The following is a 22852-nucleotide window of genomic DNA, read 5'->3' as shown; positions in this document are numbered from 1 at the left end:
GCATTTGTAGCCTATTTTTCAGTCATGAGAAATTACCAGCTGGTTTATTTTTCTCTAAGCGATGAGGTACTAGAATTGATATGATTTACTTTATTGATAAAATTTACTTGAATCACGGGTCTCTGTTGGCATTATGTCCAGGCAGAACTTTCTCTCTTTTTTTATTGTCTAAATGAATCATTACTTTAAAAACAGTGTTTCGGGTTAAGACATGGACTGGAAAGAACGGCATGCGTACCAAAAGGGGAATCTTTGAATAACAGCCTATGTAACTAAAGCGTCACATATACTTATTAAAATCACAAAAAAATGTTTATTCTCTCAACACAGTCAGACTTTACGCGCCCTCATGTGGACGTCGATGCTTACGCATTGGAGAGGTGGGCAATTTGTCAGATGCAGCTTTCTCCGCTGAGTCAATTTCTGACTCTTGTTCGGAGTTTTCAGGTGGCGGAACTCTTCCCTGCCTGTCGTTTTTGCAATAAACAACCTCTTAACCGTGTAGTTATTTTGTCGTCTCCGTGTAGCTCGTGTTTGTAAGACTTTTCTTCAAATTGAAGTCCGACTGTGAAACTCCAGATTGCCGAGTGTTTATAGGATACTGTGTTTCGGAGAAGCACCTCCTCCAGCAGTGGTGGAACGATACTCTCCATAAGCATGACACACTTTTCAGGATTTGTGAGTTGATAGCGCTCTCCAGTTAAGGTACGTTTCCATTTTCTTTTCTTCTTACGAGACAATGTTGCAAATTGGAATGGACAGGAATTTGGAGAGGAAAGTCATTGCCAGGAAGTGTTGCCAGTGGTGGTTTAACCAGCGGTGAACAGTCCCTTTACGTAACTCAAGAGGATAAGGGAACAAAACGCACACTTACAGAACAAAAATACTTTCACTGATGCAATTGACCTGTATAAAGACCTAAATATGGCAGATCAGAGCGAACATTGCATTTAGTTACCTATAAGAAATCTTTATATTCATAAATATGTTATTTCCTATGTTGCTGCCATGTTTTGTGTTTACAGTATTGCAAATTGATAGCTTCCACGGTCATCTCTATTGACTCACATTATCTGAGGCAATACCATTGTTGCATGTTGCAAACTCATACCATCAAGCCCTCTAAGAAATGACCTTATTTTGTACAGCTGTACAACTACAGAATCAGGCAAAACCTGTTTAGGCCTATAGTGACCTAATAACAGGTTCTGAATAAAACCTAATCCAGATAAGAGTTACACGGTGATGACTTTTCCCTGTATTGTTTCGTTTGAGAAATGCTCAGTGATTCATAGAAGGCATTTTGTGAGTTAATTTGTTTGTTTTTAACTTCCGACCTTTACCTTTTATGTCTGAGGCAGGACTACACTTGTACAGTAGGAGGCTTACTGTATGCCTTTAAGACCTGTAATTACTGCTGCTGTTTTGCATCACGGTTGGTTGCTGTGTGTTCATTTCACGTTTTCCGTCCTCATATGAAAATTTTGTGCTGTGAGGTCTCTGGGATATGTTGGCACACACACAGGACTCAGCATCCTGCATGCACTCATTGTTCAGTGCAGCACAAGTGAACTGGCACTTAGAAAAGTTGGACCACTAATGCCAACTACGTGACCAGTACTGTGAACACACAGACTCTCTACGTGCTCTCAGTCCCTTCAGTAATGATACGCTTTGGTGAACAGCTGAGAAAAGACTCGCTGACCTTGATACGCTATCACCAGCGCGCGCGTGCGTACACACACACACACACACACACACACACACACACACACACACACACACACACACACACTTAAATGCAAATTTCTTATCAACAGTCCTGTTCAACCATCATAAAGAGAATGTGTGTATGGTTGCTAAAAATATCACACCCACCTAAGCATCAGACACACATTAATGCTAGTTATTGGCCCAGTTGTCCTATCATATGTTTGTGGCTCAGCGCTCTCCCCCTTGCCCATGCCAAGATGCAAAGTGCTTCACAGCTTTTATAAAAGGGTATCCTCCTTCAAAAAGTTACAGTAAGTTTGCCTGGTTGTTGAGGATGTGGTGAGGCTGTGGTGGTGGGATGTTATTGACTGACCTTGCTAAACATAACCACTGGAAATTCTAGGTTTATAATTTCAGAGCATCACACATTTAATTGCACGTTTTTTTTTCATGTAAGTTCTCTGTATTGTAAAGCTGTACTTATGCATTTGTACTGATATTAAATGTTTGTGTTTCATCTTTCAGGCTCCAAACGCTCCAGTTCTTAACTGAGATGTTCTCCTGAGTTAAAGTTCACATCTTGACCAAGGATTTCCTGAGAATTACTCCCTACACAACACACAATGGCTTCCAATATAATTGTGAGTGTTATTTCCTGTATTAAGGCAGGCCAAGCAGTCTTTAAAGGCTACTCCTGTCCCTGTTAAATGCTCACACCTTAAAACTACAGTGAATAGTAACATTTCTTTAAAAAGTAAGATAGTTTAATGGGAATTAACATATTTCCCAGTTACGAGATGCTACCAAGGGGCTTTGGGGAACGCTCTCAAAACCACCTGAAACAGTTATTGAAAAGTATATGGAGTATGTTCCCAAAATGATGACAGGTGTACTCAACAATGCTAGGTTACAGATATGTAGTTTTACGTGTGGAAGCTTAAAGAAATGGGTACAAATCGTGGAATAATGAGGAATCGTTAATGTACAGCAATGTACTTGTAGAAGAAGTTCTTTTGAATGACTAGAGTGTAGGTGCTGCTCCTTGTGGTAATAGGTGTAAGTACAATACTATTAAATATGCTTTTGCAGTTACGAGGTAAGGTTTCCCCATCTGGTCTTCATCTAACAAAGACTGCTATTATAAAGTGTTGTGGAATTGTTACTCTCTTGTTTCCCATTGTCCTCTTCTTCCACTGTACCTACATTTAAGTACCACTAGGAACAAGTCAATATTTTATTGGTATCTGATCCATAAAATTACCAGACTGTGTTACTGTATTTTTAGTGAAATGCGAGATGAAAGTATTTATTGATCAGTATGAACACAGCTGGGAAGCTCCTGAACAAGAGCATGGCACAGTGGATGAAATAGTCGGTGTCAACCTGCCCAAAATTTCACTGACTGACACACGAAGCTGCAGTGAACCTGCCTAACCCCAAACCCTATATTTCTTCTACAGCATGGGTTATGCACCTACTTAGCTGTGTGATTTGTATTTGTAATGGCTGTTTCCGTTGTAGATGGAGTGATTTTCCCACAGTGATGACAATGAAGCTAAACTAAACTGAATGAATGTTATATTGCAGGTTGAACAGCAGTTTTCTCACAAATTCATAGTGACTGTGGTTCGAGCCGAGAGCGTCACAAAGGGAGCACTGGGTGACCTGTGTGAGTCTTAATAATTTATTTCCCCCCCTATGTATGTGATTCTAACATGCAAACATGTTGTTGCTGCAAATCATTCAAGGCATACTGCATGTACATGGTAGCTACATGTACGTGTTTGTGATATTTTCACTGGAATTGTTTGTACCAAAATCATTTTAGATCAACATGAACTTTTCACACAAAAATATCCCAATACAAGTGAACGTGAGCAGGGAGATACTTTCAGATTACTATTATATATTATTATATAACTATTCAGTAACACGTTTCAATGTGTGTTTGTGTGTGTGTGCAGTGGACACCCCAGATCCATATGTGGAGCTGTTCATCCCAACGGCCCCAGAGAGCAGAAAAAGGACCAAGCACATAGACAACAACATCAACCCAAAATGGAACGAGACATTTCACTTCATTTTAGACCCCAACCAGCACAACATCCTGAAGGTTACAGCTGCATTTTATTGTCTAGCACAAACTAATGTGTAGCTCTTGAAATGTAATCATCCATTTAACTGCTGATGTTTATTCCAATCAGTTAACATTAATGGACGCCAATTACGTGATGGATGAGACACTTGGGACTGCATCCTATGACATCACCACGCTCCCTGTAGGCCAGACAAAGATGGAGAGTTTCCTCATTGGCAAAGTAAGACATTCTACCCCAGCAGACTCATTGACAGTTCAAACATAAACTCATGTTGTGAGGACAAGCATTATTTAAACTTACAACAGTTTCTATTAAACTCTAGTTAAGATCCCACAATTTGTGAAGAAATAAAACATGTAGGAAATATTACAAGGAAATATGGACATGAAACCAAATACTTTTTCCATTTGGCTTCATATTACATATGATGTAATGCTACATAACTCAAAACTATTTCCTTATTATTTTATTTTTTACCTTGTAGATTTTGTTTGTGACACTTTGTGTTTGCCTGTTGACAGAATTACCAACCACAATCAGCTGTTCTTTTACTGGACAATACTCAACATATTTCATTGTTTTGACAGGCGACCAAAGTGTACTTAGAGATGACGCTGGAGATCTGGTACGTATTCACTTCAAATTCAAATAATTGTATTTAGTTTTACAGCAATTCATTGTTTTGCCCAGTTCCATCTATAATAAACCTAAAGGCCATTATGTGAAAAGGCAATACTGGATATAAATAAATGAAGGCTTGTGTACAAATCTGTGTCAGGTTCAAGAATATACAGGAATTCACAAGGATTACATAGAAAGTCACCTGGAGCAGTGCAGAGACTAAAATTATAACTTAAAGTAGCATGACTCACTAACAACAGGATACTTGTTTAATCTAATGTAGGGTTAAAATACATCATCATTGCTGTATAGGGGTTAGTGGGAGGGTTTAGAAATGCCATACATATCTGAAGGATTAGTAATTATGAGAAGGTGAGCAGTAAAGGGTGAGAGGCCATGACCTGTCTGTGGATGTGGGTTTCACTCCAGACCAGCCAGAGGCAGATTTTAAATGCCCTAAAGATCAGCTTCAACATCATCAGTAGGGCTACGTACACAGAGAGATCATATCCTTATACTTATTATTTGTCTCTGTCTGAGATTTCAGTAAACCTTATTTCAATAATTTGTTTCTGTAGTACCAAGCTGGACCTGCGGTTCAGCCTGGCCCTGTGTGACAAAGAGAAGCAGTTCAGACAGAGACGCAAAGAAAGAGTGATGCTGGGAATCAAGAAGCTGCTAGACATGGAGAAGCCTCGTTTCCTCCCCAGCTCTCCAGAGGAGGTGGGACTCCCTTAGCACTTTGGTTTTTGTACAGATTAAACAAACGATATAAGGTAGATTTCTATTCAGACAGAGCAAATTGGTTGTTTTCCCCTGATTCCAGTATTTACATTAGCTGTGCTTAAAGTTTTCTTCCTGTAGCTTCATATTTAGGGTACAAAGTGGTATGTCTTCTTCTCTAACCCTCAGCAAGAAACCAAATAAGAGCATTTCCCTCAATCTCAAACTATTCCATCAATAATAGAGCCACATCAATGAAGTGATACAAGCCTGTTCAGGCAGTCAACTACAGTCCACAGCTAATGTACACTCATGGCGTACCTTCTCTCTCACTACAACGCATCTCATTATGCCAGTGAACTTAAACTGTCAGTGCTCTTCTCACTCTTTTGCTGCTAGCCCACTCACATGAAAGCTATGCTGTCATTTGCTGCTACTGCTGCTATTTGTAGAGCATTTTACAAGCCGAGCATTCACCTGTAAGCTCTGAGTCATCACTTGCCACTCGTCACTCCCCACTCCCTGATGTGCCGAGTTTTCTTGTGGGGAGTGATGAGGTCTGAGACTAGATGCCAAATACCAATGCTGTACATATTTTACACTCTCACAATAACCCATTCCACATGAGTTAGCTGACTGAGCTATAGCTGTTGCAGCCTCTTGACATTGTGCATGTATACAGGAATGATGGATGTGACATGTGTGATATGGACAAATCATGCAAATCTTCGAGGTCAGTAATGTGACCAGACTTGCTGCCTTGCTAAATTCAAAACTGTGATACACTTTTTCACACATTGTGTTCTCAGCTTTCCCACACTGGGAAGCAAACCATACAGTGAGCATGTCGCAAAGACCCAACTTCTGCTCCCCTGCTCTGCTTTTAGCTTAGCTAAGTTTCATTTTCTTGCTGGTTTGGTTTTGGCTAAACGCCTTTTGGCTGTAATCTCCAGCCCATCCTGCTCTCTTCTTTAACATGTGCCGGAAGCTCCAGAGGAATTAGATAACCAGCTGCTGCTTTTTACAATGCTGCAACATCCGTTAACTCCTTATCCAGAATCAGGAGTCTTGTGGAAAGACTTCTGTCAGAATATTCAGAAATGACTACATGATAAAGACTGCAGACTGCAGAAAAGAAGCAACGTTGCACAATGAGAATGATGAAATAGTTGAAAATCCGAAGGCCAAAGTGACGTGGCACAGGAGGGAAGTTGCTCAACCTTAAAGAATGAGAATAAACGTGAGACTCATACTCAAATCTGTGTATAATGTATTTATGTGATTAAGCATGACTCTTCTTCTTCTTCACGAAATTACTCTCTCCTCATATTGTGTGTGAAAGGTGCCAGTGATTGCCATAGCGGGCTCAGGAGGCGGTTTCCGTGCCATGGTTGGCTTCTCTGGTGTGATGAAAGCCCTGTTTGAGTCTGGTGTCCTGGATTGTGCCACATATGTCGCTGGCCTCTCCGGATCCACATGGTCAGTTTATATTTCTCATCTTCTCTCTCGTTACGTCACCTCTTTCCTGTCCCCTTTTATTTCTAAAGACACATTCTTTCTTTTTCTCTTTCTCTTTCTCTATTACGACTATGTTTCTTTTGTCCTTTCTTTCTTTTGAAATCTCCTTCGCTGTTGCCTCCTCCCTTCTCTGGCAATCTTTCCTGCCTTCCTCTGCTGATGTGAAGCTATCATCAAACAAGCATCTTTGGCTTGTATCAGTCTCCATCTTCATGTTTGTGACATGACTTATTGGATTCAACTTCCTTACAAGTACAGTACTTCCTAAACAGATTACAAATATTAAACAAATTTTTCTTTGCACTGAGATTTCTGCAGTGCCTCTTTCAGACTTTCTCTTTTTCACTGTAGGTACATGTCAGCTCTCTACTCACACCCAGACTTTCCAAATACGGGCCCAAAGGACATCAACAAGGAGCTGATGAACAGAGTTCGCAGTAACCCACTTAGGCTGTTGCTTCCCAAACACATCACTAACTACATCCAGGCCCTGTGGACCAAAAAGGCCCAAGGGCAGCCAGTTACTTTTACTGATATCTTCGGTATGCTTATAGGAGAGACGCTTATACCTGGGGTAAGAGCTAACCACTGTTGTTTTCATTTAATGGGATTACTTATTTTGCCATTTTCTTATTACTCAGAAGTTTTCCAGTCCTCTCCTTACCTTAAATTCATGTTTAATTTCCTCCTTCCTCTTGTGCAGTGTTTCACACCCTCTATTTTTTTTCCTTTTTTTAAATTTTACTTCCATGTAACCATGACAATCATGATGAGATGGCACTTGCACCCGCAGAGTGTGAGTGTAAATGATTAAAAGTGTTCTCTTTTACCAGAGGATGGACATGAAGCTTAGTAGCGTACAGGAGAAAATAAACCAGGCCCAGAGTCCCCTTCCTCTTTTCACTTGTCTGCATGTCAAGCCAGATGTTTCTGAGCTCATGTTTGCAGGTAAATATCTGTCTTTCTGTTGTATGTGTTGCATTTAGCACATGTCCCTCAGAGAATGCATTTGCATATGTATTGAGTGACTAGAGAGGATCAGATGAGTTTGACTATGTGCAAAATAACCCAGCAGTACTCATTTCCTTATAATACTGCTCTGCCGCCACAGAGAGGATGTGTCATGATGTGGTGGGCTGTTGTCTGATGATAGCTCTGTGATGACAGATAGCAACTGTTCAATATCAAGGAACTGAGTAGAGTGCACAAGGCCATGATAGACTCTGGGTTAGTCCCATGTTGTGCCGTACTTCCTCATTGTTGATAGCAACTGTTCTCTACAGACAAGTGAATATAAAATACATTAAATTAACAACAAAAACCTTTAGATATACACTGTCTACTGACTTCAAAACCAATAACTTTTGTATTATAGTAAGACTCAAGTGGGTGAAGTCCTTTGGACACTGTCTGGACCTCATCTATAAACAATAAATAGGAGCCTGACTAATAGCATGTTTTAATTACAAGTTCAAAATCCATTTGATGTTGTACCAAAAGTAGCACCTAGAAAAACTCAACATGGTAGCTGCAATTCCAATTAAATATTCATATCTTGGATGACACTACATGCTTGACTCATGAAGCTCATGAAGTGAAAAAACTTCCTTATTGACACTATCTCATTTGGGGTGTAGGCGACATGAAACTGTTTACCACAACAGAAGACAGGCCACAAGCATGCTATTTGTTTTTTCTAGTTTGAGGAAATGCCAATATTTTGCAGTGTCACTTTTATATGCTTCATTCATGCAGGCATTCTTGATCTAGAATTAAATTGTTCATTTTTTTTCTGTTCTCACCATCGCAGACAAACTTAAAGAAAAAGACATCACTTAAAAGTGACTAGACTTGTTCTTCAATTTTTTCTTGACTCTCCACTTACCAAGAATCCCCGGTTCCTTTATGACCCGGCTCAATGGAAAATACCGTAAAAGTAAGCTTAAGGAAAGTAGATTACTTTAGAAATTATCTTAATATTTAATACGCAATTGTCTAAAAGATTCCAGAGGTTTAGGTATGTTGTGTGTATGTTTGTGTGTGTTATGTATGTGATAGCTTGTTGCTTCGAAACCTGCTGTAAATGTTTCAAAATGACAACTGGGTATAGAGAGAATTGTATCCAGGCCTAAATAACCCCCCAGTGGGCCGTGGGACAGAAGTGAGCTCTGGGCCCTTATTGACCCCTGTGGTTCCTCCCTCTCTCTGTGCATTGTTTATGAATCTGATTGTGCCCATTTTAACTGCAGGCACTCTGACTACTGTTTAACTATGATTCAAATATAAATGCTGTCAAATTTTATCCAGTTGTCTATCTTTCGGCATGAGGGACTGTTATACCCTGAATGTTTTAAGTTTTAATTACAATGCAATAATTGCATTTATTGGCTGTACATATTTTGCAGTTCTAGTGTACAAATGCACACTGAGCACACAGAGCAGACATATTAGTCATTACACTATGGTGATCATATGATCATACTAGTTCCAAAAAAATGTGTTACATTTCTGTTACATTAATACTGAGGTTTCAATCTGCAGACTGGGTGGAGTTCAGCCCGTATGAAATCGGGATGGCAAAGTACGGCACCTTTATGACCCCCGACTTGTTTGGGAGCAAGTTCTTCATGGGAACTGTTGTCAAGAAGTACGAGGAAAACCCTATTCATTTTCTGATGGGTGAGTAATATGTTTTCATCTATGCCACTAAACACAACAGTCATTTTACATGAGTAAACCTACTAACAGTATGGTTTCACTGTGTCAGGTGTGTGGGGCAGCGCCTTCTCCATTCTCTTCAACAGAGTGCTAGGAGTCAAAGACAGTGTTGGTGGCAGCACCATGGAGGAGGAGTTAGGTAATCTTTCTCAGTTTCTCTGATTTACATGTGTTTTGTCCTGAGTTACACTGTTCTGACTTACAGAAGGTAAGCGCTAAATTATGCCTGTCTGCTGGTTAAGTGCAAATCAGTGTTTGACTGGATTGACTGCACAGTACAATTATGTCCCCACAAGGTCAATTCAGTTGCTGTTTATGAAGATTCTGTGATACAATCAAAAGCTGAGCCAACATTTTTGAAAAAATCTGATGCAGTGTACTATATAAATAAAAATACAATTTCAGGCTTTTTTATAATTATGTTAACCCAAAACATATTTAGATGTACTTGCCAATAAATAAATTATTTGCATAGAAGAATATGTATTCCGGAAAGTTCCAGAAAGAGAGATATCTTAAATTCTGGGTCACATACCATGGTAAAAAATGGTATGAAGCTTCAGTTACAATGGTGACTGACTCTGTGAACCTAACCTGCTCGCTGGCAGGTTTTCTTCAACAAACCTCTCTCTGTCTTCGCCTTCTTTCAGAGTCACTTCATTTGGTCATTGATTCAGGCCCCAACCACACTACTGCATTTTTGAATTAAAACGGAGACCTTTTACTATGCTTGCACCTCCTGTCCAGACTACAACGATGAAAACGAAGACCTAAAACGGGGAAGTTTGGATACACTGCCGACCCCGTTTTGCGTTTCAAAACTCCGTAGGGCGATTTAGAAACAATGACGCAGCTGCTCACGCTCAGCTCTCTGATTGGGTTTTGCAAAGCAGAAACACGATGCTGCTGACCGGGTTTTTGACATCATATTATTAAAATATTCTGTACCATGCAAATAACACTCATCTGCCTACACTTGTACTGTGCATGTCGCCATTTTCTTTGCAACAACTCCCAGTATGTTTTCTGCCGCCACACTCCCGTGTTACATTCAGTAACAGTCCCAGCTCGTTATTGATCCATGCAACAAAAAAAACCTGGTGTGATGCTTAGTCTGTATTTATTTATTCTTTCGCCAAATCTTCTGTAACTATGGAATAGACCATCTGCTTCATGTTACCACTGGCATGCGCATGCCCAGGGCACCTGAACGGGTCCTAGCTGTGCGTTTTCAGTTGTTAATGTAGACGGAGATCAACTCCAAAACGCAGTGGAAACGCTGGTGTGGACAGAGATCGTATTCGTTTTAATTCTCCGTTTGTAAACTAAAACGGAGTAGTTTGGATGGGGCCTCAGACTGTATCACAGCGTGCATTAGTTAGCGAGGTTTACTGTGTGTCAGAATGAAAATCCAACTTGGATAATAGTTTGTTACTCAGGACTGTCTAAAGTTAATGTTTTTATGCTTTGTCAGTCATTTCTTTGGCACTGAGTTTTTTTAATAAGCTGCATATAATCTTACTGTGTTTTAACAGCATTTCAGTGGTTTTGTCTAAATTTACTACATTTACATTTTAAAATCTACTGTATATAAATCTCAACACCTTTTATAATAATAATAATGAGCTTTATTTATATAGCACTTATCAAACAGAGTACAAAGTGCTTCACAACAAATCACACATAAAATGCAAAACCAAATAACCACGTGGGTAATAAGATACAGGGGGGTAAAATACAGAATATAAGAACAAGGATCACAATAGAGTATAACAAATATGTTAGACAAGGAAACAAAGAACGATAGAGAATAAGAACGATAGGGCAGGATTAGTAAAACGAGTGGAAGCTCAGATAAAATCTGGACATGCTTTTCGGTAAAAGTACGTTTTTAAAAGACATTTGAAGGAAGAAGCTGACCCTGCCAGCCTGATTTCCTCAGGCAAGTCATTCCAGAGCCTCGGGGCCGTGACAGCAAATGCTCAGTCACCTTTTGTTCTTACATTGAGTCTGGCTCCAGGAATAGACAAGAGGCCCTTGCCAGAAGATCTTAGACCACGGGAAGGCTCATAAGGAGTTATATAATCAGGAGCCAAGCCACGAATAGCCTTAAAAGTAATGAGTAAAATCTTAAAATCAATCCTAAAACAAACACAGAGCCAGTGCAATGATGCTAAAACAGGGGTGATATGATCACATTTTCTTGTCCTAATTAAGAGCTTTTCAAGTGCAAATCATCAAACACATGATTACTGGATCAGATTTAGAGCTTATACTCATGTCTCTATGTCTTTGATCCATATTAAACTATTTTTTTCTTCAGTTGCTGGTCCCTGTGTCTTTTGTCCCCATAATATTAAACCAACAAATATATTTAAAATGTAATGTAGGCAACTCAGAGTTCAGGGTTAGGCTTAGAATTAGTTTAACTTGCTTTCTGAAACAGGGCTGTGGAGACAGAAAGCAAGGCAACGTCAGAGTGAACCAATTAGAGGTGCCGTCATACATGACATAAAATAACAAAATACAGGGTACATCCTCCTACTAATATTTAATCGTGTCTAAGATTCTATTGTTATCTGTCTTTTCTTAAGGTTGCCTCTTTGTCTCATGACACACTTATTTTTAAGCACTTTCACACAAATAGGTATCCTCACACCTTTAAAAATAGCCAACAGCCAGAATAAAAATGTGTGGCATGCATGTGTGTTTGTGTTACCATAACAGTGGGAAGGTATCTGCTTCCTGTGATTATTCTGACAGCTCATCGGATGTTTGTTTTGGTTGAATTCATCTGTGTAGGGTGACCTTTAAACATTCAGGCACACTCTGACAATGCACTGGATGTACTAAAGTACTAAGAACATCTCCACCTAGTTTAAGAAGGCATTAGTTTATCAGGTGTATTGCATTTCTCTGAAGACCTAGAGATAAACAATAGACAGTGAATTTGATAATGTCACATAACTGAACAAAAACATTCTGTCAGGCACAATTGATATGTGGTATGGTATAAATGAGATTAACAAGCTTCTTTTGAAGTTGTAACCTGATAAGTGAAACTGCCTTGTGTTTTACAGAGCAGATCAAACCGCAGCACATCGTTGGAGAAGACAGTTTGGACAATGAGGACGAGCCACGTAAAGGTGAGCAAAGATATGCATGATTCATACAAGGAGCTTACAAACAGTCACCTTATTGTGCAGTTTAATTACATTTGTTATGGTGCAACGGAGATGTGTGACTTTGAATAGTGTCAGTGTATGTTTTGACACATTGTTGGGTTAGAGGGAAAGTCTACGCCTTAACACATTTTACATTTTTGTGGTAATGTTTCCATTTGCATCTGTTAGCGTGACACAGCTACATCAGAACAGTGATGTTGCAGTGTCTCTATGGGTGCTGTCAGGTCAGCAAAAACATCTAACTTTCACTTGTAAGTCTTTGCTTTGAAGATCTTTAACGCCCCTGAAAACTTTGAGGTACTAAATTACTTTTTAAGTTGATCTGTTTAGCTTGTTGGCTCAGTTGCTTATGTACACATCCAGCAATTACTGAGCAACATTGTCTTTCATCTGGAGTTGTGTTTCTGGCCATCAAACTGTGACTATCTAAATGTTTTGTATAAATCAATGAAACCACAATTGATACAGAAGGCCCGACAGATATTTGCCTGACAAAAAAGAGACATCTTCAGGTTTTCCAATAGTGCACTGATCTTGGAACACACATTTTTATCACTGGTGTAAAAGGTGTACGAACATGTATGTGCATACATATTTGGGTGAATAATTAAAAGCCATACATTTTTGTCCAATATAGAATTAACAGCAACAGTCCAGTTTATGTTTAGAACTGTCTCAAAGCACCTTTTTGTTTTAGTAACATTGAGGAAATGTCTGATGTTTCCGTCAGTTGATACATTAAAAACCTGCAGTGCAGCCAGATTTCAATCAAACTTAACAGGAGTTCCCAGACTTGGAAAAAAATAACACAAAACCATTGGAAAGTTCAGAGGGAGGTAGATAAAATTACATTTTGGAAGGCATTTTTTGAATTTGCATCTGGGGTGAATGTAAACAGCAGCAACCTGATGGTAGTATGAAAGATTCATTTACACAATAAACAGTCTGACTTTTGGGAAACAGAGTCCGTCTCGACTGCATTTGAGCACCGAGCATCATTGATGTAAAAGTCCACTCTCATCTTACCAGAGTCTTGAGGTGATATCTCGGAACATGGACCACCTGGCGAGTGCTTGATCCGGATGTTGATAAGGCAGGACTTTGTAACGATTTGGGCACAACAGTCCGTGAATTCTGTTGCTTGGTCAACATGAGTCCCATTTTGTCCAGACCGGATCTTTAGGAGCAGAATTAAGTCCAAGCTGGGCCATCAAAGCTCTCTTTCCACTCCTCTGAGCAATCACCGCACCCGCCGTGGCGCCTGGTCCGGTTGTTTGCGCCGGGTGGATTGTGGTCTGCTGATCTTTAATCCAAAAACCCTGTCTTTATCTTCCATGTATTTATGTCAGAGTTTAGCAAGCATGTTTGGCAACAAAGCCGGGAAAAACAGATAAAAAACAAAAGTGTATCAAAGTTTGAAGGAGCCACCGGTTGCTGCTTCTTCAAGCGCTGCCGGTTGCCATGGCAACTATCTTTTTAATGTTTGCGTTTTTAAGGCATTCAAGTATCCTCATTTGGTTTAGTTGCAAATTCCCCCACTTTTATTACAGAAAAAAAGAGTCTTTAATACAACATTTGTCAGTATTTTAATCTCATTATGTCATTATTATTCAGGTGGGACCGAGAACCCAGAGGCAGAAGACGAGTACCATCGCACTGCTCAGGCTAGCTGGGTTCAACGAATGTTCACGTCGCTCTTCAGTGACTCTTCCTTGTTCAACACAAGAGAGGGCCGGGCCGGGAAGGTACCTGAATATGTCGATTCACCGGAAACCATGAAATTATGTAACACTTCATACAAAACACTGCATGTGCTCTAGTTGCATTCTTGTTTAACTTTCCCTATATTCAAATTAAGTGTACCTCTTTTTCTATCCATAAACCATTTTACCCTGTTGACAGGTGCATAATTTCATGCTGGGCCTGAACCTGAACACCAACATCCCCTACTCTCCAGTAGGTGAGGTCCCATGCAATGCCACTACAGCTGCTGAGGAGGAGGTGGATGCCGTCACAGGTAAGAAGGATCATTATTCGCTGCTTTCAGACTTCATTTTTGCAGGAAGTGAAAACTGAATTACAGTTAGAGCTGGTTATCGAACCTGAACTCAACACATTCTCACTTTCAACCAAATTGCATCCAATTGACCATATCTAAATCACAATTTAGTTGATTTTATTCTCTGTGTTGTAGAAGTCTTTATACTGCTGCTTCACAAGCGACATTACATGCAGTTATTTTAAAGAAATGGTGTAGTAGATAAGACACATGCATTTGGTGTGGGAGACCCGGGTTTGAGACCCACTGCAACAAATTCGACAGTGTGTCCCTGAGCACCTTGTTGCTCTGGAGGTGTGTAACCTCTGACATATATAGAAATTGTAAGTTGCTGTGGATAAAAGTGGCCGCTAAAAGACTGATTATATTAATATACAAGTTCTACTTTAAAAAAAAAAATTTTTCTAAAACATGTATAGAGTAAGGTAGCTTTACAGATACTGAAACACAGGTGTGGTTTGAAGAATGTTCAAATGATACCCAGCCCAACTTCTATTGAACATGATGTAGGTGAGTCATTACAGAGTTAAGTCAGTTGGGTCAGTCATGTGGAACAAGATTTGGGTGCAGACAAAGGAACATTTCCAATCATGTTCATGCATTATTTATTTAATTTTGTGTGATTTTCTCAGACCCAGATGAGTTTGATCGTATTTACGAGCCTCTGGATGTGAAGAGTAAAAAGATCCATATAGTGGACAGTGGCCTGACCTACAACCTCCCCTACCCTCTCATCTTGCGGCCGCAGCGCGGTGTCGAACTCATAATCTCCTTTGACTTTTCTGCACGACCCAGCGACTCTAGTCCCCCATTCAAGGTCAGAATCTGACTATTCTTACAGTCGTGAATTGCTGAAATTATTTGTGCAAGCAGGTGATAAAGATTTTTTTTCTAAATTTGTAAACATTTGCTACAGGAGCTCCTGTTGGCAGAAAAGTGGGCTCGAATGAACAAGCTTCCATTCCCCAAGATCGACCCCAAAGTTTTTGACCGTGAGGGCCTGAAGGAATGCTACGTCTTCAAACCAAAAAAAGGCGAAAAGAACTGCCCAACTGTTATCCACTTTGTCCTGGTCAACATCAACTTCAGGACATTCAAGGCACCTGGTAAGTATGTGCATATGTGGGGGTTTCCCCAGCATGTGTGAGGCGGAAAATATTCCAGGGCTTTTGTATTATTATAGTGATGCTGTACTGTCATCACACATGAGGCATCTCTTCCTTAAAATTGCGCACTGTAATTCAACCATGTTCAGTCAGCAGCAGAAAGTTTTTTTTTCTGTTTAGACAAACGTTGGCCCCCTGATCTGAGTTACCCCAGTAAAAAAAATTTAGTTTACTGGAAGTGAGTGTGTGCGCACAAACGCGGGTATGAACCACAGTGTGAATTATGGTTCCTCAAGGAGCCAGGTGCTGATATCTCTCACTCTAGTGGGAGAGCTCTGTGTGTAAACAGGTCATATATCATGAGCCACACTAACACCACATCTTCACCTCATCTCCACCTCTTTACATTCAATAGGTCATCGGCCCACATACTTCCGCAGTCTGTTTATGGATGTTATAAGCTTTTTGCACTCAAACCCAAAAGACATCTGAAGGAAATTACACCATAAATGGATTTCCCTTTCCCATCGGTTCACTATTGTATGTTTGCATTTTCAAAACCATAACTTCTTCCTGCATGTGGTATGTCATCTTAACAAAAGTAAAGCAAATTCAAAATAAGTGTTAAAAATGTCTTTAAAAAGTAGATCATGAATCAAGTTTGAATAGATCAAGCTGTTTTGAGTACTGACCTCAGAAATAATTAAGAAATTCATAAAATATAGAGAAAACTCTATGTGATTGAAAGATCTAGAAAAAGCTGTATTATAGATATTAAGATTACTTTTTCTATATCAATAGTGGAGGCAAATATTTTTTTCTTACTATGAAAGAAGAACCAGTTTAAATACAAATCCTTTTCAAAATATGAATAACAATAATCTTTATTTATAGAGCACATTTTAATAATCATGTTAGACAGCTAAATAAAACACACTAGTCATAAAACTATCTGGTTTTAAAAGAAATTAAGAAAATGTTTTTAAATGATGTAAAAGACAGTTCAAAGAAAATTTAAACTCAAGTAAAATCAGCAAAGGCTCTCCGAAAAAAGTGTGCTTTTAGAAGGGGGAAGAGATGACTGTATCAGCTGACCTGTTTTCTCAGGCAGGCTGTTCCAGAGAGTCGGAGCCCTGACTGCAAAAACTCTGTCCGCTTTAGTTTTTAGACTGTACTAAGAGGTCTGAGATATTGCAGGGAGAGAGGCATTGAAGAACCTTAAAAGTAATCAGTGAATCTTAAAATCTATTGTAAAACATACAAATGACGTGGTCACGTTTTTGGGTTCCTGTTAAAAGCCTGGCAGCTCTGGAGTCAATCAATAGATTGTTGGTTCAGGCAAGTAAAAAGGCTGTTGCAATAATCCAGGCGTGATGAGATGAAGGCGTGTAAAATGGTCTCCCTGTCTTTAAAAGTTAAGATAGATCGATATTAGATATTTAAGATCATCTAAGATGATAAAAACATGATTGCGCATGCTTTGTGGCATGTTGCTCAAAACCTTCAAAACCCCTACATCATTATTTTTTTATTCTCCTTTTATCTACCGCTGGGATAAAAGCACTATAAAGTTGTCACCTTTTATTGCATGTCTTGTTTCTGCCTACAAAAGAGAAGAATTAGATGTTAAATTAATGTAGATATTGTCTTCACCAGCAAATGATGTTACATTAAGGCATAAGGTTGTACTTCAACACACACAATCACAAATATTTATTGCAGTGTCTTGCCTTAGTATTTAGAGGAAACACTTTGAGTGGAATATTCGAAATACCGTTGACAAAACAAGCTCACCTCTAGGTTTAGTATTAGCCTTTCTGGACTACCTCACATGATCTTCATCAGCAGATGGAATTTGCATGGATGTTCAAATTTCCACTTTAAGGACCTCATTTATCTTGGCCTAAAGGTTGAGTTCATTCATGACCTTCTTTACAAAACAAACTCTTCAATCAAATCAAAATCAGTTTACCCTGTTGTTTCCAAGGTCAAGAATTAACTTTGAAACTCAAACCTTTTAAACCAACATGGATGAGAGGTCCAAAAAGTGTACATCTACAATTCCATGACAAACCAGCTCCAGAAGGCTAATGAATAGAACTTGAAGTATTCTGTTAACTGCTATTTCAAAGAACAACTCACTATATAATATATCTTTTGTCCTTAATATCAACTCAGTTTTCATCCCAGTGGATCAGTCTTGAGTTTTTGTGTATATGAACTTGGTATTTATTTACTTACTTTTTTACGTATTAATTCATTCATAGGTGTTCCCAGAGAGACGGAGAAGGAGAAGGAGTTGGCTGATTTTGACATCTTTGATGACCCCGAGTCACCATTCTCCACTTTTAACTTCCAGTACTCCACCGAGGCCTACACCAGACTGCATGACCTGATGGAGTTCAACACTCTCAACAACCTGGAGGTCAGTTCTGTGGCTGTGGTTTCACTACAGGATGCGGGGTGGTGTAGAGGAGTTTTCTGACATCAAACAACAGGAAATAATAGTGATGTGTGTTGCAGTTTGTTAGACTCAAAGGCTGATCCCTCGTCCATTCATTGGTAATCTACTTTCATTCAGTGTTTTCAGTAGGGAAGTTTTACATTCTTGCGTTGTCACTACACACATATCAGCTTGTTGTGCAAAATCAAACATTTGAAATCCCAAAAACTCATCAAAGGCCGTATAGGACAAGTCTTGTCTGGTTTACAGTAGGTGTGTCACTATGAGAGGTCAGACTGACTTTCACTCACTGTATCTGAGTCACTTCCCTGGTGAGTAAGGATTCAAAATGTGATGCAATGTATTTGATTTGGCTGGAAGGTCAGCTCATTTAGCCGTATACTGTCAATAATGAATATTTTCCAAAATACCTGGACAGGTTGATCCAGCATAAATTAGATGCACCCTACAGCACGAGAATTAATGCAAAAAATTTGTACATACTAATGTTTGTATTATTAAAGCGTGTCAACATTTTTATCCATGCTAGCGGCGTGGTTCTGTTGTTGGATGTTACATTAAGTGACATTTGACTGCCTGAGGGTTTGAAATATACCTTAATGGAGTTGACATAATTTTATGTTTCCTCATTGATGATGAAACATTGATTGATACAATTTGTCATTTTGGATTTGTGCCCTGTAGGTGATTAAAGAAGCCATCAAGGACTGCATTGTGTCCCGGAAGGAGAATCCCTCGTGCCGCTCACTTCATTTCTCCCTCAGTGAGATCCCGAAAAAGAAGTCTCTCAAAAGAGATCCTCGAGGAAATCCCTGGAATCTCCCGGAAAATGATGACCAGTGATTTGAAACCTTTGAGAAAGCGGACTTTAGGGATTTAGGAAAGCACCGCATTTTCTTTTTGGAAAATGCTATCATGTGGATCTCTTTTCTGTATACTTTTAATCATACTTTTGATTATGGAAAGAACCTTAACGTTTACAGGTAAAGCCTTATGATTGCATTCATATACGACACAGTGACTTTATTTGCACGAATTTGACTGCTGGGGAAACTGTTTGTGTTTATTGATCACAAACGGCTTATGTCTGCTTTTTCCTGCTGGATGTGAGAAAGACTGGATGATGAATTTCAACACTTACTGAACGCTGCAGTGTGACTGGATTGTTACAGCTACCATCTGGTTCCATCACAAACAACAGGATATTTGTTTGTGCGTCCTTTCTTTTCCAAACTGTCTTAGTTTGAAATTGCAACATTCCAAGTTCAATTGGACAACTCTCTTGGCTTCAGTTCGTGCTGCTTAGAGCAAAGCTGCACTTGCATCTCTCTCTATGACTTTTTCTGCAGCCACACTGTGTCTACATTTTGCTATGAGCTGTGTGAATGCACTGTAAGAAGCCTCACCTGTACTGTTTATCAGCTGAAATCTTTCCATATGGACCGTGCGACTATGGAGCATGCAAATCACCATGTTTTTGTTTTTTTCACCGGATGGCTCGTCTAAACATGTAATCTTGTTTGTGGAACATGAAAGAGGAGCTTGTAACCATTGGTTTTGTTTGATGACAACTCCTAAACACTCCTACTGCACCCCCCTAGATACCTCAAACATCTCAATGATGCTTACCCACCTACACGGAAGGAGCACTCCCTGCTCCCCTGTAGGGAGTGTCTCATATTAAAGCCACCATTTTGGAAAAACAAAACATGATACCATAGAAACGGCCCCACTTCTCTCCCTCTTTTTTTCTCTCTCTGTTTTAATAGTGATAAAGGTGTGTTTACTTTCCTGACCATGTTGTTTCAGGCTACCTTAAAGGTACGGGCATTGTTTGTTTTTCACGGGCCATTTACTCCACCCACCAAAACCAACTTGTTGCAGAACTCCCTGGACGCCCCCATATGATCAAGTCGAGCTTAGGTCAGAGCGAGGGAAGGGTGGGTGGAGTAGTGAGTGTGATCACGAGACCTGCTCGCACCTGAAAATGGTGGCTCTCAGCAGCACTCAGTGGAATTTGACACACTACACCTACACCTGCAGCAGTGGAGGCCTGGAATCTGACACACTACACCTATACCTGCGGGGTCTCAAAGGCTGCACACAGAGCAGTGGAAGTTTAGGCTGAAGCACTTGTATGCCCTTATATATGCTCATGTTTCAGCCCCCACTGGTTTAGAAGAAACTGAGAAAAAGTCTTGCTGCAGGGACTCATGATGATATCTTAGCAGATCATTTGTGTCAGTTGTTGCATTTTATGTTTTCAGTAGTTAACAGCATTCTCTTATGTTTTCTTTAAAGAAATTGTTTGGGGAAGACGTTTATTCGCTACCACTCTCATCTCTGTCTGCTGTTTATAGAACGCTGAAGTCATGATGTAACTCGGTGCACTTTACAAGCATAGCAGTGCTGGTACTTTCACCAAAATGCTCTCGAAAGTTCCAGTTTTACTTCGTAGGCTGATTTTGTTACCTTTGGAGACCGCCAGGCTAGCTTTTTACCCTTATTTTTAGTCTTTAAGCAAAGCTAAGCTAACCGGCTGGTGGCTGTAGCCTTATATTTACCAGACAGATGTAAAAGTGGTATTAATCTTTCCATTCAGGTTAATTTGCAAAAAAAGCATATACAGTAAGCATATTTCCTAAAATGTTGAAATACTGTTCAAAGACAAAGTTTATACTCAAAACTACTTGCAACAAAACAAGCATTGATACTTTGTGAAGACATCTTATGAAAGTCTGTGAGCTGTCATGTTACACAGTTATTTTTCTTCTTAGCTTAACGTTAGTTATTTTAGAAAGCATGTGAGCTGTAGCTATTTTATTTTCTAATATTTTCTTGTCATATTACATTATTATGATCTTTGACAGTGTTTACAAATATGTAAGATGCAAAACGGTCAGTTCTAGGGAATCAAGACATGTAGGCTACATAATGTTTATGTAATAAAAGAGAGAATTTATATTGTGTATAATGTATTCTTTTAAAATATCCAACACCCTTCCTTCATCTATGAGACTCTCCAGAAATAACACAGCAGCTGAGGGAAAAATGCAGAGTTGTCCAGCATGTTTCCTTTTGTTTGTCTTACATACTGAAAAAAATGTTGTGGGACAGGATTGGTTTGTGTAGATATCTTATCTTTTAGATAAATGAAATGTAAATAGTATGTGGGGCTATAACTCAAGAATCAGGCAGAATCCAAAGAAGAGTTGTAACATTACAGTATTTGTTCTCCTGGCCACCTGACTAACATATCAACATATCACCTCCATGCAATCATTTAGTCCTCAGTGATGTTATCCACAAATGTATATTTAAGGGTTGGTCCTCAGGTGTTTATAAGTAAAATAAATAAATTCTCAATTATTTCTTTGTAGCATTATTATATCTTAAAGTTAAAAACCTGTTTAGAAAATGTTGATATTATTTTAACGTAATTTTAATGTGAAGCTTCAAATTGTTTTTAAATCATCGTTTTACTACTCAGCCTTTGAAAATAGTTGTTTAATGTTGTTTAATCCAAAGTCTGAGACAATAAAGCTGATAATGTCTTCATGGTTATCTTGGTTTGGGCTCAAGACTACAGATTTGTAAAAAAAAATTAAAAAAAAGAAAAGAAAAAATGCCTGTGTTAGAAAAAGGGTGTGTGCAGGCAAGCAGGCAGAGCCAGGGGCAAGTGGCCACAGAGCTTAAAAATGGAGCTGGGGACCTCAGGTGGACAACCTTGGGTCTGGACAGGGGCGGAGCAGGAAACCTCAGGCAGACGGCCTGGGGTCTGGACAGGGGTGGAGCAGGAAACCTCAGGCAGACAGCCTGGGGGGCATGTCAGAGTAGGAGACCTCAGGCGGACAAGAAAGAGGATGAGCCACTCTGAAGGACAACCTGGACTCAGGCGACCTAGGCAGGACTGCTCTGGAATCTGGCTTCCAGGCAGGCAAGTAAGCAGATGAAAGGCTATCCTGAGGCACAGAGAAAAGACAATAGATTAACAACAACAAACACGAATAGTTCTCAAGATATCACTGTAGCTGAGGAATTAAAGAGATCTGGTGACCAATGGAAGAAGAGCCAGGAGTCTTATGATGACTGATAACATGTTAGTCACGCCAAAACTGTTTACTTTCAAAAATATTTCATGTTATGACTCAACATGCTCTAAATGTGTAAATTTGGGTTGTCTCACCAAATTAAATTGAAGCATCTGATATCTATACTGATGTAGTTTGGGTTTTATTTAGCCATGTTTTAAGTTACCATTAAAAAAACATTTTCTCAGTGATGTGAGCAATTCCATTTACCTCCACTGTGTGGGGGAGGACTTGTTTTTAACTCACTAAAATAAGCTTTGTTAAATGTTAGGTCTTTGGCAGGAAAAACATTTTTAATCAATGATTTTATAATTACTCACAATATTAATTTCATGTTTTTAACTGAAACTTGGTTGGACCAAGATAACAGAGCAGCTGTCCTTATCGAGTCTACCCCTCCCAACTTCAGTTTTATGAGTGAAGATATGAAGTGCATAAGAGAGGAGGTGGAGTTGCTCTTTTGTTTAATGACTCCTTACAATGCAAAAAGATGTCTCATGGGAAATTTGCTTCTTTTGAATATGTGGCTCTTCAGCTGAATTCCACTTCTCAAGC

General features: G+C 39.4%; 1 protein-coding gene across 1 annotated transcript; it reads left to right on the top strand.

Annotated features, from left to right (window-relative positions):
• The first annotated feature begins 369 nt into the window (after positions 1–369).
• On the top strand, positions 370–21575 carry pla2g4ab (phospholipase A2, group IVAb (cytosolic, calcium-dependent)). Its single transcript, XM_038715373.1, has 19 exons — positions 370–705; positions 2239–2354; positions 3301–3382; positions 3678–3826; positions 3918–4031; positions 4400–4437; positions 5012–5156; positions 6499–6635; positions 7026–7248; positions 7508–7622; positions 9216–9353; positions 9442–9531; positions 12473–12538; positions 14192–14322; positions 14480–14594; positions 15269–15453; positions 15553–15742; positions 18010–18167; positions 18891–21575. Exons 2-19 carry the CDS (start codon positions 2337–2339, stop codon positions 19047–19049), a joined length of 2253 nt encoding a protein of 750 aa, XP_038571301.1. The 5' UTR covers positions 370–705; positions 2239–2336; the 3' UTR covers positions 19050–21575.
• The last annotated feature ends 1277 nt before the right edge of the window (positions 21576–22852 follow it).

The sequence above is a fragment of the Micropterus salmoides genome, unplaced genomic scaffold, assembly GCF_014851395.1.
Source record: "Micropterus salmoides isolate LMB-PRFRI ecotype aquatic unplaced genomic scaffold, ASM1485139v1 Ms_hic_scaffold_13, whole genome shotgun sequence".
Taxonomy (NCBI): Eukaryota; Metazoa; Chordata; class Actinopteri; order Centrarchiformes; family Centrarchidae; genus Micropterus; species Micropterus salmoides.
The sequence above is the reverse complement of the archived record's forward strand: the minus strand, read 5'-3'. Positions and strand labels throughout refer to the sequence as shown.